The sequence below is a fragment of the Erithacus rubecula genome (assembly GCF_903797595.1).
Source record: "Erithacus rubecula genome assembly, chromosome: 17".
Taxonomy (NCBI): Eukaryota; Metazoa; Chordata; class Aves; order Passeriformes; family Muscicapidae; genus Erithacus; species Erithacus rubecula.
The window spans coordinates 14,067,058-14,082,986 of NC_136669.1; the positions used below are offsets into that span (position 1 = coordinate 14,067,058).

The following is a 15,929-nucleotide window of genomic DNA, read 5'->3' on the forward strand; positions in this document are numbered from 1 at the left end:
CTCTGTCGCGGGAGGGGGTTCTAGGGTGCCCCCCATCCCTGCTGGGAAGGCAGTGCGGGTGCCGGGCTGGCTGGCCCGGGGGGCGGGGGGGGCACAGCGGGGTCGGGACTTACTGGAGCAGAAAACTCCGGGAGAAGTGAAGCGGCACCCGGCTGAGCCCCGCGGGGCTGGCAGCGCGGGGGGCACATGGGTGCGGGGGGGTTCGGATGAACCCGCTTCCAGCCCCGCCCGCCGCAGCGCACCCAGCAGCGGAGCCTCCCCCCACACACACCCCCTGCACCCCCAGCCCCCGCCAGCTCCGCGTCTCTCCTCCCCGGTCTCTCACCCCAACACCCCTCCTGCACCTTTCTGTACGCACTGCCCCCATCAAACCCCACCCCAATCCCCTCCATCCATCCATCCATCCATCCATCCATCCATCCATCCATCCATCCATCCATCCATCCATCCATCCATCCATCCATCCTCCATCCATCCATCCATCCATCCATCCATCATCCATCCATCCATCCATCCATCCATCCATCCATCCATCCATCCATCCATCCATCCCACGCCCACTAAATAGACCACGCCCACACATCACTGACCACGCCCAAAACGCCCTCCCATCTTTAGCCCCGCCCCTCCCGAGCGCGCGCAGTCCCCCCACCTTTCAAAGACCCGCCCCTTCTTTAACCCCGCCCTCCTCCCAGACCCCGCCCCCGCGCGGCCCCGCCCCGGAAGCGGCGCTGTCGCAGTGCGCGGCCGGAGCGGCGCAGCCGGAGCCGCCGGGGCCGCCCGAGCCAGCGGAGCCGCGGCCCCAGCGCCGGCCCGGGCCGCGCCATGAAGGGCAAGGAGGAGCGCGAGGGAGGCGCGGCGGGACCCGGCGCGGCCGGGCCGGGGCGGGGGGCGCGGGCGGCGGCAGCCCCGAGAAGAGCCACAGCGCGCAGGAGCACAGGAGCAGGGGAACCGGCTCTTCGGCGGCCGCAAGTACCCCGAGGCCGCCGCCTGCTACGGCCGCGCCATCGTGAGTCCCGGCGGCGCCCCCGGACGGGAGCCCCGGGGAGGGGACACCGCACCGCCGTCCCCAAGGGCCTGGCCCGGGTACCCTCGGGACGGGATCCCCGGGGACGGGACACACCAGCCTCCCTCCTGGCGGCGATGAGCCCGGGCTGGAACCTCCCCCTGGGCCTGGACACCCTCCCGGAGCTGGCTGGCCGCCGTGGGGTGGGATCCCCGGGATGGGACGGGACACCCCCTCCACGCACCTGGCCTTGACTCGCGCGAGATGGGCCCGCCCCCGGCCTGGACATCTGAGCCCCGGCCTGGATATCACCAGGATGGAACCTGTTTGGGCTGGGCTCCCATTCCTCAGGGCCTGGCCAAGATACCCCTGAGATGGGAGCTTTTTAATCTGGACACTGTTCCCTCACTGGGCCTGCCTGGACACAGCTCTGGGCCTCCTGGGCCTGGCCTAGGCAACCCCCTGGCCCTGGACACCCCCAGCCCATCCCCTCCCCCAAGCTAGACTGTCCTACACCCCACCCCCAGCCTGTTTCCCCTCAACCCTGCTCTGTCCCTAGGCTGTTCTGGGTAGGGCAGACCCACCCTGCCAGTGTCAGGATACCAGGGGTGTCAGTCCCCTCTAGGGGCAGGGACATTGGCTGCCCTATGGGGACCAGCCCCAGCCTGTGCCCAATCCATCCCAGCACCTCCCCACAGGGTGCACGCCCCGCTGGCACTGCTGGCTCTCCCTGCCCAGGGTGACAGCACTGTGCTGGCTCACCGAGTCACCCGGCTGTCACCCGCTGTCACCGGCACATCCTGGCCCTGCCGCCAACATGGGCCTGTCCCCGCAGAACCGGAACCCCTTGGTGGCCGTGTACTACACCAACCGGGCCCTGTGCTACCTGAAGATGCAGCAGCACGACAAGGCGCTGGCCGACTGCAAGCGGGCGCTGGAGCTGGACGGGCAGTCTGTCAAGGCTCACTTCTTCCTGGGCCAGTGCCAGATGGAGATGGAAAACTACGACGAGGCCATCGCCAACCTGCAGAGAGGTGAGCGGGCACGCTGCCACTGTCCCCTGCTCCTGTCTGCTGGGGAAGGGCCAGGCATGGCGACGGGGATGCTGCCGCTGGCTCTGAGGTGCCCTTTCTCCCCTCAGCCTACAACCTCGCCAAGGAACAGCGGCTGAATTTCGGGGATGACATCCCCAGCGCGCTGCGCATCGCCAAGAAGAAGCGCTGGAACAGCATCGAGGAGAAGAGGATCAACCAGGAGAACGAGCTGCACTCCCACCTGACCAAGCTGATCGTGGCCGAGAAGGAGAGGTAACGGGGCACCTGGGAGGCTTTTTTAGTGCCACCAGGCTGTCACAGCTCTGTGAGGTGCCTCTGCAGAGCCTTGCAGCAGGGAATGCTGCGACAATGTCCCCCCGTCCCCCTGAGTTCCCACGTGTCCTAGGGAGCTGGCAGAGTGCCGAAAGACTCAGCAGGAAAACACGGACGAGAGCCGGGGCCGTGTGCAGCTGGCCAGCATCGAGGCCAAACACGTGAGTGGAGGCTGGGGGCTTCCTCATCCCATTCTCACCCCCATCCTCACTCTGCTGCAGCCAGGAAAGCTGCAGAGCTGCAGCTGTGCAATTGAAAGCTGGGAGACCTTGGGACACAGCACAGTAGCCTTAATTCTATAGCTTGAGCCATCACGGCGGCAGTTGTGTCCCTCCATGACTTCTTCCCCTGCTCTGTCACCTCTTGTCCCAGCCTGGCAGTGGTGACGTGCTGTGCCTGTTGTTCGCTGAGGAAACACAAGTGGCTCTTGGCCACATGTGGGTCTGAGTGCTGGGGACTAATCCCAGATAAATATAGGCCCACAAAGGAAGGTTATTTTAAGCTGGATCACTATTGCCAGGTTCAGCCATGAGCTTCATAGGCAGGGTGCCACTGAGGACCTGGCTTTGTGGCACTCCCGGGCACCTGCAGCCCCTGCACACAAAGAAACCCTTATTCTCAAGGGCTTCTCTTTCAGGACAAATACCTGGCAGACATGGACGAGCTCTTCTCCCAAGTGGATGAGAAGAGGAAGGTGAGTGTGACCCAGCCTGTGCTCCTAAACCTGCTGTGTACCCTGCTCCCCTCTCTGAGCTAGCACCACCTGCCAGCCCTCTTTCCTGACCCAGCTGTGCCTCTCCGAGCCAGAAGCGGGACATCCCTGACTACCTGTGTGGGAAGATCAGTTTTGAGCTGATGAGAGAGCCCTGCATCACGCCCAGCGGGATCACCTACGACAGGAAGGACATTGGGAGCATCTCCAGGTACTGCCAAGCCAGGGATAGGGGCTTTCCCACCATGTTGGCCTGGGTGGGAAGGCATCTTTTTGCTAAACTCAGGGCTCTGCAGGCTCCTTGGATTTGGTCCCAGTTACCTGCCCGGGCAGCTCCCTGTGGAGCAGGTGCTGCCAGGCCCTGCCCAAAGCGGGGGCGGCTCTTGGCAGGGGTCTTGCACCTTGACCTGCCCTCATCCTGCTGGGAGGCACCTCAAGGGGCTCTCCCTGGCTGCTGGGGCAGATGCCACACGGTGCTGGCCTCACAGCCACCTGCACCTCGGGGCTGAGCCCGGGCAGGTGGAGTAACCGGTTCCCCTGCGCCTCCTCCCTGCAGCGCGTGGGTCATTTCGACCCGGTGACGCGGAGTCCCCTGACCCAGGACCAGCTGATCCCCAACCTCGCCATGAAGGAGGTGATAGACGCCTTCATCTCGGAGAACGGCTGGGTGGAGGATTACTGAGGGGCCGGGGGCCTGGCCCTGGCATGGCTGGCTCTCCCTGGGCTGGCACCACGCCTTACTCGCTCTCTGGCTGTTCCCCCTCCGCCCCAGCTGCCCCGGGCCTGGCGCTGGGCGAGGGCACCACGTCACCACGTCCCTTCCCGAGGGGCCCAGCAGCTGGGGGGCACCACGGCTCCCTGGCTCCCCTCTCTGGCTCCAGGAGAGCCTGGGGCTTGGAATGCTGGCTCCTCGGCAGTGGCCTCACCATCATGTCCATCACCCCCTCAGCCAGGGCAGCCACAGTCCCCAGGGAGCACGTCCTGCTCCAGGGATTGCCACAGGGAGCTGGCTGGGATGAGCACCCAGAGCCCCATCCTTCCCTGTGTTTAGAGTTGTTTCTTCCTGCCTTCCACCTCTGCCTGGCCAGGGTTGGTCCTCTTCCCAGTAAACAGCCACTTGCTGGGATGCTGACGCACCCTCTGGCTTTCCCTGGGAAACAACTGCCCTAGGGCTGGAAGGGACTGCTTCCCACCTCCCCTTCCCCACTGGGACTGTGGCTCCCTAAGAACAACCACCTGGGTTAAAGTTCTTGTTCCTTTTAATGAAATCCCTTAAAAACCCCACAAAAAATAACCAACAGATTTGCATTCAACTGAGGTTCCAGCGTTTTGGTTGGCCGATGGCCTGCCTGGCATTTGAGCGCCCTCTGGAAGTTTGCCAATGTCCATTTAAAAAAAATATATAAAAAGAATAAAAAAAATTCAGCAATAAACGTGGAAAAGGATCTGGAGTTGCTGACGGCAGCCATTTCTGGGGATACCCTGGCTTGGGGATTGGTGTCATCCCACAAGGACCAGGTTTGCTCCAGGGGTCTAGCAACACACAGTGTGCTTCAGTAGAACAATTTTAATCCAAGGGGGGAGGATAAAGACCAGTAAAAACCAGAACTTTCTCAGGCAGTTGGTCCCAGTACAGTTGTCTTTCCCTGAGGGTGGCAGTAGCTGGAGCTCCTGCCTGAGTGTGGTGGTGGGTGACGTGTCCTTGTCCCTGCCAGCCCTAGCCCCAGGAGGGTGGAGATGAAGACACTGGTGTCCAGGTTGAGTGTGGCGTGCCACCAGCGGTCAGGGAAGTACGCACCTGCAGGAGACCACCAGTGGGGTGCCAGGGCTCTGGCTGAGAAGCCTGGGGTCCCCCTGCAGCCCTGGACTCACCTCCCCGGGTGTAGGGTGCACTCCAGCGGGCGCTGGGCCGTGGCAGGGTGGGATAGTGTGCTGGAGCCAGGCCAGCGTTGTCTCATTGGGGTGGAAGTGTGGGGTTTGATCCGGCGGGTACAGAAACCAGCGCTGGAAAACACCGGGGGCACATGCCCTCCCAATTATCCTGCAGCCCTCAGGCTCAGCCCCAGGGACTTGTTAGGGCTTGTTTGTCTCTCCCCCCTCCCCAGATCCTTCCCCTAGGGCTCAGTTCTCACCTTCCTGCCGAGAAATCACCTCGGAGAAACCAGGCCGTGCCAGTGGAAGGGAACGCCAGAGCCTGAGCCTGCGGTGGAACCGGGCGTTGGTGCTGGGAGAGACCCCAGAGCCGGCCCAATCCCATCCCACACCCACCTGCGATCCCAAAGCTGTAGGCGGGGCTGGTGCCCGGGATGCGGAAGGGAGGGGGCACGTAGTGCTGGAAGAGGGGGCCCCACTCGGTGAAGTTGTTGTCCCCGAAGAAGTAGAGGGTGTCTGGGGGGACACGGGAGCTGAGCCCGGCGAGGGGACGGGGCTGCGGGGAGGGACAGCGCTACCCCCGCTGCCCAGCCGGCCGGTCCTGCGGCTTCAGCAGGTGCTCCACGTACTCCTGGAACGGCACATCCACTGCGGGAACGGAGGAACGAGGGTGAGCGGGGAAGCGGCTCCCCCGCGGCCGGGCACGGCCCCCGCGCTCACCTTTGCGGTACGAGTAGGTGTTGGCCGTGCTGAGCCGCACCCGGAAGGGCCCGAACGCCGCCAGCAGCTTCTCCCGGGTGCAGAGGGCTCGGAACGCCTGCAGGATGGAGCGCAGGGAGCGGGATACTGCCGCCGCTCCCGGGCACCGGGAGGTCCCACCCGGAACCCTCGTCCCCTCCCGGCACTCACCGAATGTCCGTGACCCCACCGAGGATCACCGGCCGGGAGAAGGCGAACCTAGGGGCAGCATCCAGCGGGGTCCCGCGAGGGCGAAGCACGGGGAGCAGCACTGACCCATCCCGGGACACCGGGACCACCCCCGACCCATCCCGGGGCACCGGGACCAGCCCCGACTCACTCCGGGACACCGGGACTGGCTCCAAACCACCCCCGGGACACCGGGATCGGTCCCAACCACCTTCCCCCAGGTTTTCCCCCGCCACCCCAGGGTCTTTCCCCCGGGATCCCCCCCCTCCCCGTTAGCCCGGTCCCCTGTACCGCTGCAGGAAGAGGGAGTAGGTGAGGGACGCATCGGCTCTCTCCACGGTGCAGCGTGGTTCCTCCGGCACCGTGCCCGCCAGCCTGCAACGGGAGACTCCGCTCGGCACCGGCACCAGGAGCGGCACAGAAAGCGGTCCCGGGGCAGCCCCTGTCCTTACCAGCCGCCGTCCGGAGGGTCTGTGCAGGCGCCGGGCCGGACGCAGCCCAGCGGCAGCAGCAGCAGCAGCAGCGGCGGCAGCAGCCGCGCCGCCATCGGGACCGGCGCCGGAGACACCGGGAACTACGATTCCCGGCATGCACCATAGAAACACGGCGCACGTAGTCATTGGGTGGGCGCACCGCTAGGGGTCCCGATAAGGGCCATAATTTAAGGGGCAGCGGAAAGCGAGCCGTACCTTACGGCTTAAAGTGGCCTCCCGGCACAGGGGACAACAGCATGGGAACACCGGGGACACCGCAGGGCCTGATGCACCCAGGCGAAGCAAAGACAGGAGTCATGGCTCGATTCAACTGCTGGTTTGTTTTAATCCAGTAAAAAACGGCCGGGCAGGGGGTGCACCCCCAGCCCTTATTTACACAAATAAATACAGGGAGGGCAGTGCCAGAGGTATTGGGCAGGGCACGCTGCCTGCCCTGCTCCACCCCACTGCCAACTCTGCCGCGGGCACGGGGCTCAGGTGTATTCTCAGGGGGCTCAGGTGCACTCTCAGGGGCTCAGGTGTACTCGCAGAGGTGGCCACAGCCGGCAGGGCAGTGGGAACTGGTCTCCAGCCACTTCATGATGTGCTGCAGGTGGCCGCCGTGGCTGCAGCCCTGGCACCAAACGAAGAGCCCCTTCACCACGTGGTGACACACAGCACACATGCTGGCACACTGCCGACACCTGCACGGGGAAATTCGGGTGGGTGTGGGCAGGGAGAGCCCTCGGGGGGGCAACAAGAGGAACAGGGGCACCCACCCCGTCCCCCTGGTCCCCACGAGCCCCTCTGGGGCCCCCTCACCTGTCGCAGATCCAGCCCCTGTTGCTCATGGGGCCTCTTGCAGTTGCTGCAGTTGATGTGCAGGGTGGTGGAAGCCTGGTTGAGGCAGTTGATGGCACGGCAGGTGCTCAGCTTGATCACCTCATTGGAGATGTTCCAGAGGCTGGAAGCGCTGCAGCAGGTCGATGTAGGACGTGTACCAGTGCTCCTGGGGACGCCACGGACAGCTGAGCCTCTACATCCACCCTGAAACCCCCTCAGGACCCAGCCCTGCATCCAAAGGTGAGATTCCCCTGGGGGCTCAGCCTGGAGAAAAGGAGGCTCAGGGGAGGGGGGCCTTCTCACTCTCCAAGTTCTGACAGGAGAGTGAAGCCAACTGGGCTTGGGCTCTGCTCCCAGGGAACAAGGGACAGGACAAGAGGAAATGGCCTCGGTTGTACCAGGGGAGGTTTAGATTGGATATTAAGGAGAATTTCTTCACGGAAAGGGTAGTCAAGCACTGGCACAGGCTGCCCATTGCAATGGTAGTCACCATCTCTTGGGAGAAACTAAAACTCTCTTGACGTGGCACTTGGGGACATGGTTCAGTGGTGGCCTTGGCAGCGCTGGGGGAATGGTTGAAAATCTTAGAGGGCTTTTCCTGCCTAAAGGATTCTGTGATTGTCTGATCCCTGCAGTGGGAGAACAGCTCTGCAATGCTGGGGAACAGCATCCTTCCCTGTATCAACAGGGAAGGTCACCTCCCCATCCTGACCCTGCAGAGCCCACCTCAATTCCCTGCCAGAACTGGTGGTAGGACAGATACCTGAACCCGGGAGCTGGCATAGAGCTGGCCCTGACAGGGTCTGGAGGAGAAGGGACGTGCCCCAATCCCCAGGCAGGATCCCATCCCACGGGGTCCCAGCAAGGCAAGGTGCTCCCCCAGGGGCTGTACCTGCGTCTGCCTCGTCGATCTCCTTGCGGATGCGCTCCCCCAGCACGATGAGCACGGACACGGCCGTCTGCACGTCGCCCCTGCTCGGCGTAAGAAGAGCAGCGTGTCCCTCACGATGGGGTTGAAGAAGTCAGAGGGCAGGCGGTTCTCGTAGAGCGAGTGGGAGATGGAGATCAGCGAGAAGGACTCCACGGAGCGTCAGCGACACCGTCTCGGCCTCGTTGCCGCTGACGTGGGGCGAGTCGGCCTTGTCCTGCAGGTGGTCCAAGGCTGATGGGTTGTCCAACGATCTCATGGCGCAGGTGGGAAGGCCTCCTGGGGAAGGCTGTATTCCTGCTCTTCAGCTGAGAGGAGAAGAGGAGGGAGTGAGCAGGATAAAATCCAGCTGGGACAGACAACACGTCCCCCTTTGCGCTCACCGTGCGGGTTTCTCGTGGTCCATCATGTACAGGTCGTCCTCATCTGCCTCCACATCTCCCAGCAGGTAATCTGCAGGGACGTCGCTGCCCTCTGTCTCCTCATTGTCTGAGTGCCCAGGGAAACAGAAATCAGCTCATCACACCGCTGGATCCCACCTCCCATGTCCTGCCCCAGCATGCCAGGCTGTGCCTGAGCCACACAGCTCCGTTCCCCACCACTTACTATAGCTCTATTGTGTCTAAGTCCTGTCTACCCCTGTGGGCCAGGAGCCTCTTGCTGAAGATATCAGTATGTTTCAACCTTCACTAGAACTTGCTCTGCTACTCAGGCATTTGAAACCTTTCACTTACAAAAAGCATTAGAACTCACCCTAAACTTGCTAACTTACTTCTACTTAAACATCTACTTTATGTCTGAGTGGCTTAATATACTTCAACCCATCCAAAGGCTTTAATTCGATCTCTGCACTCTGATTTCTCTCTGAAGAATTCAGAGACCCCTGGCTCACTGACTCCAACAGACCTTTCTGCTCAGTGTCCTTCACCCTGGGCTGCAGCACATCCAGCCACCCCCAATTCACAGGAAAAATGCCCCAGTTTATCCCAGTTTGTCTATGGCTGAGGAGGGAAGAGCTGTGGGAGTGGGACTGTGCCAGCCAGGAGGTTACCCTCGTTGTTGATCAGGGTGGAGGAGGAGTCCATGAGGATGTTTTCTGTGCGGCTCTCTCCTTTGCTGCGGTCCAGTCTGGACTCGCTGCCCAGTCCAGCAGGGATATCTTTCAGGTTAAAGCTGGGAAAAAGCATTAAAATTAACAGTCAGAGGAGTATAAAGTTTCCATTTCAGCCAGCAAACAGCCTGGATACAGGTGTCCAGTTGCAACTGGAATGGTGAAACATGAGATACGGTGATACCCTTTTGTGGGCAGGAGTCACCAGTCCCCACGGTGTGACTTAAAAATAAAGACACATTGTGACTGTGATCACAGCCCTTCCTCCAAGCCTGGTGGGACTGCGAAGGTCTCCCTGAAGAATTCCAGTGCTGAGCAGGCTCTTGGCTCCATCTCCTTCCCCTCAGAGGCAGGTGAACAGGAGCTGCCTCTCTCCAAGGCTGTTTGTTATGCACCACCACGCTTGGCCTTCACCGAGATGGAAAAGGGAAGGGATGGTGTTGGAGCAGAGCCCAGCTCCCCAGGCTGCTGCTCAGACAGCAGCACAGCCACCCGCTGGAGGCAGAGCTTGGTCAAGGACAGTGCTCCTTTCCTTTGGAGTTATTTGAGGATCTGTCACTCACTCTGGGAACCCTGCCCCTGCGAGGTCTGACAGCTCATTTGGAGTCCTCACCCCTCACATTTATGTCATTGAGAAGACGAAAAACAAGTTTCCTGCTTCATCAGCCCACAGCGGCTGCTGGCAGAGCTGGGCTGTGCTCTCCCTTGGAAGAGCTCCAGAAGAAAACCTCTGTACGCTGGCAGTTCCAGCTCCAGCCAAGAGACACCTTCTCCATCCCCAGCACTTGGTCACCATCACTGCCCTGGGCACTGCTGAGACCTCAGCTCAGATCCTGGGGTCACTTTTGGGTCCCTCTGGACAGTAAAGTAACTGAGGGGCTGGAGCACATCCAGGGAAGGGAACAGACAAAAGGAGGCTCAGGGGGAGCCTCCTTGTCACCTCCACAATGCCCTGACAAGAGGAGGCAGCCAGGGGAGTCGAGCTCTTTTATCAGGGAACAAGGGACAGGAGAAGAGGAAATGGCCTCAAATTATGCCAGAGGAGGTTTAGATTGAATCTTGGGAAAATTTCTTCATGGACACGGTGGTCAGGCACTGGCACAGCTGCCCAGGGCAGTGGTGGAGTCACCATCCCTGGAGATGTTCAACATGATGCATGTGTGTTGCTTAGGGACATGGTTTGGTGTTGGCCTTGGCAGTGCTGCTGGAGGAAGGACCTCAGAGAACTTTTCCAACGTCAGAGATTCTGTGGTTCATGAATTCAGTAACTGCAAAGCTGGTGCCAGCCCCATGTCCCACCACAGGCTAAACTTTGGTTGAAGGAGAGAAGGGAGCACTGTGTAAGGCTGCACAGCTCAAGGACAGGCTGGGCACTTGCTTCCCACACCAACATGGGAATTGGCTGTGTTCAAACAACGCCAACATGCAAAAACCAGCACAGCCTGAGGCTGAGGGACAGCTGTCCCTGCTCGCTCCCTGTGTCTGGGGCAGGCTAGTTATTAGGTAGAAATTGTTCCCTAGAATGGGGAGGCCCTGGCACAGGGTGTCCAGAGAAGCTGTGGCTGCCCCTGGATCCCTGGAGGTGTCCAAGGCCAGGCTGGATGGGACTTGGAGCAACCTGGGATGGTGTCCCTGCCCATGGCAGGGAATGGGCTGGGATGGGATGAGAAGGCCCCTTCCAATCCAAACCATTCCGGTATTCCTTGATGTGATTCTATAACCCCATTCCAGTTAAGGAACTGCTTCCACACTCCCCTCATGGAGTTACCCCACTCATCTCATCACACCCTGCAGCTCTGACCCCCCGTACCTGTTCATGAGAGGGAGGGCAGTGCTGCCTTCCCCATGCTGTGGTTGAGGTTTGTGGATGCCACGGTTGCCAAGGCTGGAGTAGATAATCCTCAGCATCGTCCACGTCTGAGCCACCTGCGTGGAACCCAACCCCATCAGAGTCTTTCCAGGCTGCCACCCCGCCACAGCAGCCGCCCCACACTCACCTGGTTGCGCTCCAGCCCCTTGGCCACCTTGGCGTTGTGGTCGCAGAGCTCGGCCAGCGGCCGGCCGGCCAAGCGCGTACTGCTTGGCCGTTGTGCACGAACAGTCCATGCTGCCGCTCTCCACGTCCGTCTCGAACACGCTGAGGGCGCTGGAGGACGAGATGTACTCGAACTGCTCCGTGTGGTCCAGGCTTGCGCTTGAAGAAGATGGGTGGCGGCCGGTCGCCGATGTAGGGCTTGCGGTTGGAGTCGGAGGAGATGAGGCTCTCCTTGGCGGCAAAGGCCAGGTCTCCGTAGAGGCTGTAGCACAGCCCCTCGGGGGTTGGCGCGGTCGATGGGCTGGCTGGCGTCCTTGAGATGTGCTGGTAGAGGGTGCTGTCCTTGGAGCCCGAAGAGCAGGAAATAGGGGTCGTGCAGGTGCCGCCACACGATGCCCGGGTGACGTCCTTGTGCTCCTCGAACATGGCCGAGGGGATGAAGGGGCGGCGCACGTCCCACACGTAGATGTTGTGATCCACCATCATGGAGCAGGTGGCGATGTGGTGCTTGCACTCGGGGCGCCACTTCACCCGTGCCACCGAGGCGATGGTCTGCACGCAGTAGATCTCCTTGGCCCGCGTCGTGTTCATGTCCCACACCTTCACCATCTTGTCCCGGCCGCCTGTGGCCAGCCAGCCCCTGGGATGAGGATGGGTCAGTGATCACCCCTCTGTTCTCACTGTGGCACAGAAATGCTCACAGCACAAGTGTGATCACGTCCATGCAGCAGAAAGGCAGCTGGGCTGCAATCCCATCCTCCCATGAGCTCCCCTGACACCTCCGCTCTGCAACAACCAGGTCAGGCAACACCCTCCTTCCCGCCCCCAGTTATGGCCCTGTGCCCCCAGAGCCACATCCCAGTCAGACCAGTTCCCTCTGGCTCTGCTTTCCACTGGCCAGGCCCAGCAGAGAGGAAAAGGCCATTCTGAACATATTTCAGTGCCTCTCTAAGATCATGAACAGTGGCAGCACTGCCTGGCAGGGAGCGAGTGGGAACCTGCACACTGTAACAGCTGCTTCCAGATCCTTCCCAGCAACCTCCCAGAAAAGGCAGGCAGGAAAACGACTGAACACAAGCAAGCTGTGTCCCAGAGCAGCCAAGTTGTGCCTTCCTCAAACTGAGCACTGGAGCAAGAGGCTACTGTGATACTACTATACCCAATCATAAGACACCAGTGCCTCAAAACCCTCTAATTTATCAAAGAACAAACGCCAAACACTTTTACACCACCCCAAATTCTCAAAGCGACAATCATCCTATCTTCCAACAAATCCCAGACCCAAAAATCCCACAAAATCCCAATCCTGTTTTTAGGGTCTCTCTTGTCCTGCAAGGTGAGGTGTCTGGCCCACACTCACCTGTCCTCTGGGTGCCAGTCACAGCAGAAGACGGGCCCGTTGTGGGCTGTGAACATCCTCTCGTAGCGGTCGGGCCGGCGGATGTCCCACAGCTGCACGTTCCCGTTCTCAAAGGTGGCAGCGAAGGTGAAATAGTCCCGGATGCTGAACTGGACATCACGCACGCTCTCTGACTGGCCTGGAAGGGGACACAAGTTGAGAGCTCCAGCAAAGCTAAAAATCCCTGTGTGGAAGAGCCATGGGGGTCCCTGGCACAGAGAAAAGGGGGTAGCAAGCAATGCTGTGACTGTCTTCCATCTCCCACACAGACCCAGCTACTAGTAAGAGGGCAAAAAAAGGCACCAAAATGCCTTTCAGCTCCTTCTTTCCCTGCTCTGGGCATCTCACCCTCCTCCCAAGCAAGGGGAAGGGCAAAGCTCCAAACACCTGCCTCTCCTAAGGGTGAGGGGACAAGCAAGGAAAGGACAGAGCTCCCAAACAGGGAAACAGAAGAGCAGCTCCATTTGTACCAGAGAAGGTGCTGACAGAGTCCTTCTTGCGCAGGTCGAAGCACTTCATGTAGCCGTCCTGGGAGCCGCTGAGCAGCATGTACACCTCGGTGGGGTGGAAGCACACCTTGTTGACCGTGCGCTTGTGCTCCGTGAACAGCTGGTCCTGCTTGTTGCGGGACGGCTTGCCCAGGTTCCAGGTGACCACCACGCCGTTGGTGGCGGCGGTGGCCAGCAGGTTCTCGTCCATCTGGTGCCACACCACGTCGGCGCAGCTGAAGTTCAGGGAGGGCTTGCGGCCCACGCGGAGGTTCAGCTTCTCCACAAACTGCTCCTCCTCGATGGAGTAGATCTTGAAGATGTTGCGGCCGGCCACCACCACCTGGGCAGCGTCCCGGCACACGCTGATGGCGTTGGCAGGGGCGTCCAGGTGGCAGAACATGGTGCGGCCGGTCAGCGCGTTGCCCCCCCAGGGCGGTGGTGACCCTGGCCATCTTCTCCATGGCTGTCCTCGGGGTGCTGTCCCCTCCCCGGCAGGCTGCCTGCACACCCACCTCAGCCAGAGCTGGCCAGGGGCAGGCTGGGCTCCCACCGCTCCTGCCGGGCCCTGCTGGCTCCGACCGCGGCTTCTTGTGGCGGCATCAACGGGCTGTGGAGCTGCCTGTGGGAGGGAGATACAGCCCCACTCCGTGTCCTCCTCCTGCTGCCTTCTGTGGCTCCCACTCAGGGAGTTCCTGAAATCCTTCTCTGGGTTCCTTCTTCCCTCTTTGGCCACACCCCGAGATGTTTCGCTGCTGTTGATAATGCAGCTCAAGTACAGCGCTGTGGCTGAAATGGGCAGCGTCTGCAGCACAAAGTGGGGTGAAGTGAGGCCACGGTCACCTCCGTGGGGCACTCAGAACCCCAAAACCTGCAAGAACCAGGGGATGATCTTCCTTCTCTAGCAGAGATGGGGCAGCAGCTACTCCAGGCTTCCTGGAGGGATCAGAGGTTCCCATGGGATGTGTCCTCCAGAGCCAGGCTGAGCTCCTGCCACAGCACTGCCTGATCTAGCCCCTCTGCCCTTCCCTTGCCAGGTCCCACAGATCCCTCATACCTCACACTGCACGGGCCCCTTCCCACCCTCAGAGCACCCTTAGTGTCCCCTCCTACCCCTGAGGCCACCCCCCAGCCCCTCATATCCCACACACCCACCTCATCAGGGCCCTCTCCTGACCCACAGCCCTCGCATGCTACATATCCCCCTTCTCCTGACCCCCAGCCCCCCAGGACCCCTCAGACCCCACAACTTCCCCTTCTGCAGGCCCCGCTCCTGACCCGCAGCCCCTTCGGGCCCCCTCCAGCCCTTCAGAGCCCACTCGGCGCTCCCTCAGACGCCCCTACACCCCATATCCTCCCGCCCCTCAGAGCCCTCAAGGCCCCTTCACAACCCCCTCTCGCCTCTCAGAGTCCCCTGCCGCTGCCACCCGCTCACAGATCCCCTCCGTGCGAGGCCGCGGAGCCGTTCCTGAAGCCGTACCCGATGCCGGTTCCCCCGCCGGCAGCTCGGGCCGAGCAGGCCCCGCCGCCGCGGAACTCCCGCCGGGCCACGCCTCCTTCCGTCACCGGGACCCGCCCGTGAAACAGACCACGCCCCCTTCCGCCACCGGGACCCGCCCCTGAAACAGGCCACGCCTTCTCCCGCCACTGGGACCCGCCCCTGAAACAGGCCACGCCTCTTTCCGCCACCGGGACCCGCCCCTGAAACAGGCCACGCCTCTTTCCGCCACCGGGACCCGCCCCTGAAACAGGCCACGCCTTTTTCCGTCACCGGGACCCGCCCCTGAAACAGGCCACGCCTCTTTCCGCCACCGGCCCCTCCCTTACATCAGACCACGCCTCTTCCGATGGCCGGAGCTACTCCTGCCCCCAGGCCACGCCCCCTCCCTGCCCAGACCCGCCCGCTTTGGGCTGGCCACGCCCCCCTGTACACTTGCAGTTCAGCCCCGCCCCACTGTGACAAGACCACGCCCCTATCAGTCACGGTAACAGACCACGCCCCCTAGTGCCACTCCCCCTTCTCATTCGGACTTATCAGGCCCCGCACACCCCACACGAGCAAACGTTCCCGCCCCGTGTGAAAAGCCCCGCCCATAATGCAGGCCCCGCCCCCGCACGGAGCTGGGCATTGAGCCTTGGGGTTCGGGGCATTGAGCCTTGGGGTTCAGGGCAATGCGGGGTCCGGGGGCGCCAGAGGGATGTGGGGTGCAGTAGGAATAGGGATGCAAGCGGATAAATGAGTATTGGAGGATATAGAGTGTCCTGGCTGGGGGTGCCGGAGGGATGCGGGGTGCACGGAGAGTGGGGTCTCGCTGGGATGAAGGGGGCTGCTGGAGGGATAGGAGGTGTGCTGGGGACTGGGGGTGCAGGAGGAGAAAAACCGGGGGTTACTGGGTGTGTAGGGTGAGAGTGTCAGGGAGATGTGGGATTCGGGGGGATTGGGGATACCAGAGGTGCATCCCAGAGGGACTGGAGAAAATGGGGTTTAGGGGGATGTGGGGTGCATTAGGAGGCAGGGTGGAAAATGGGGGTGCCGAGGGGATAAGGGGTACATTGGGGATGTAGGAGTGAACTGGAGTGTTAGGGGTGCGCAAGGTGTGTGGGTGCACTGGGAGGCATGGGGGCACACTGCCATGGGGGGCTGTGCCAGGTGGTACGGTGTGCATTTGGGGGTGCCAGAGGGATGTGGGTGAACGAGGGGTGGGGAAGCAGGGGGATAAATGGGGGTCAGGGCTCTGTGGGTGCTTTGTGGGTCAGGCTGCAGGGTG

At 61.6% G+C, this 15,929-nt stretch overlaps 3 protein-coding genes across 3 annotated transcripts; 1 reads left to right on the forward strand and 2 right to left on the reverse strand.

Moving 5' to 3' along the window:
* Window positions 1-706: 706 nt before the first annotated feature.
* Window positions 707-4,536, forward strand: STUB1 (STIP1 homology and U-box containing protein 1). The gene is given in 10 exon segments (XM_079321192.1): window positions 707-882; window positions 885-936; window positions 939-1,009; window positions 1,842-2,040; window positions 2,148-2,313; window positions 2,447-2,534; window positions 3,011-3,067; window positions 3,181-3,280; window positions 3,283-3,296; window positions 3,642-4,536. Coding segments are annotated over 10 exon segments (930 nt in total). The 5' UTR covers window positions 707-825; the 3' UTR covers window positions 3,768-4,536.
* On the reverse strand, window positions 4,327-6,559 carry JMJD8 (jumonji domain containing 8). Its single transcript, XM_079321193.1, is given in 13 exon segments — window positions 4,327-4,915; window positions 4,958-5,002; window positions 5,004-5,089; window positions 5,218-5,229; window positions 5,231-5,253; window positions 5,256-5,285; window positions 5,354-5,490; window positions 5,554-5,605; window positions 5,678-5,774; window positions 5,867-5,871; window positions 5,874-5,914; window positions 6,176-6,259; window positions 6,337-6,559. Coding segments are annotated over 13 exon segments (924 nt in total). The 5' UTR covers window positions 6,432-6,559; the 3' UTR covers window positions 4,327-4,698.
* Window positions 6,560-6,679: 120 nt separating this feature from the next.
* On the reverse strand, window positions 6,680-14,744 carry WDR24 (WD repeat domain 24). The gene is given in 25 exon segments (XM_079321191.1): window positions 6,680-7,061; window positions 7,180-7,211; window positions 7,213-7,320; window positions 7,322-7,366; window positions 8,093-8,101; window positions 8,103-8,180; window positions 8,183-8,288; window positions 8,290-8,375; window positions 8,377-8,394; window positions 8,396-8,436; window positions 8,512-8,521; window positions 8,523-8,617; window positions 9,180-9,301; window positions 11,050-11,086; window positions 11,089-11,116; window positions 11,118-11,165; window positions 11,237-11,308; window positions 11,310-11,426; window positions 11,428-11,628; window positions 11,630-11,673; window positions 11,676-11,914; window positions 12,635-12,812; window positions 13,144-13,591; window positions 13,593-14,097; window positions 14,642-14,744. Coding segments are annotated over 24 exon segments (2,364 nt in total). The 5' UTR covers window positions 13,626-14,097; window positions 14,642-14,744; the 3' UTR covers window positions 6,680-6,892.
* Between the last annotated feature and the right edge of the window lie 1,185 nt (window positions 14,745-15,929).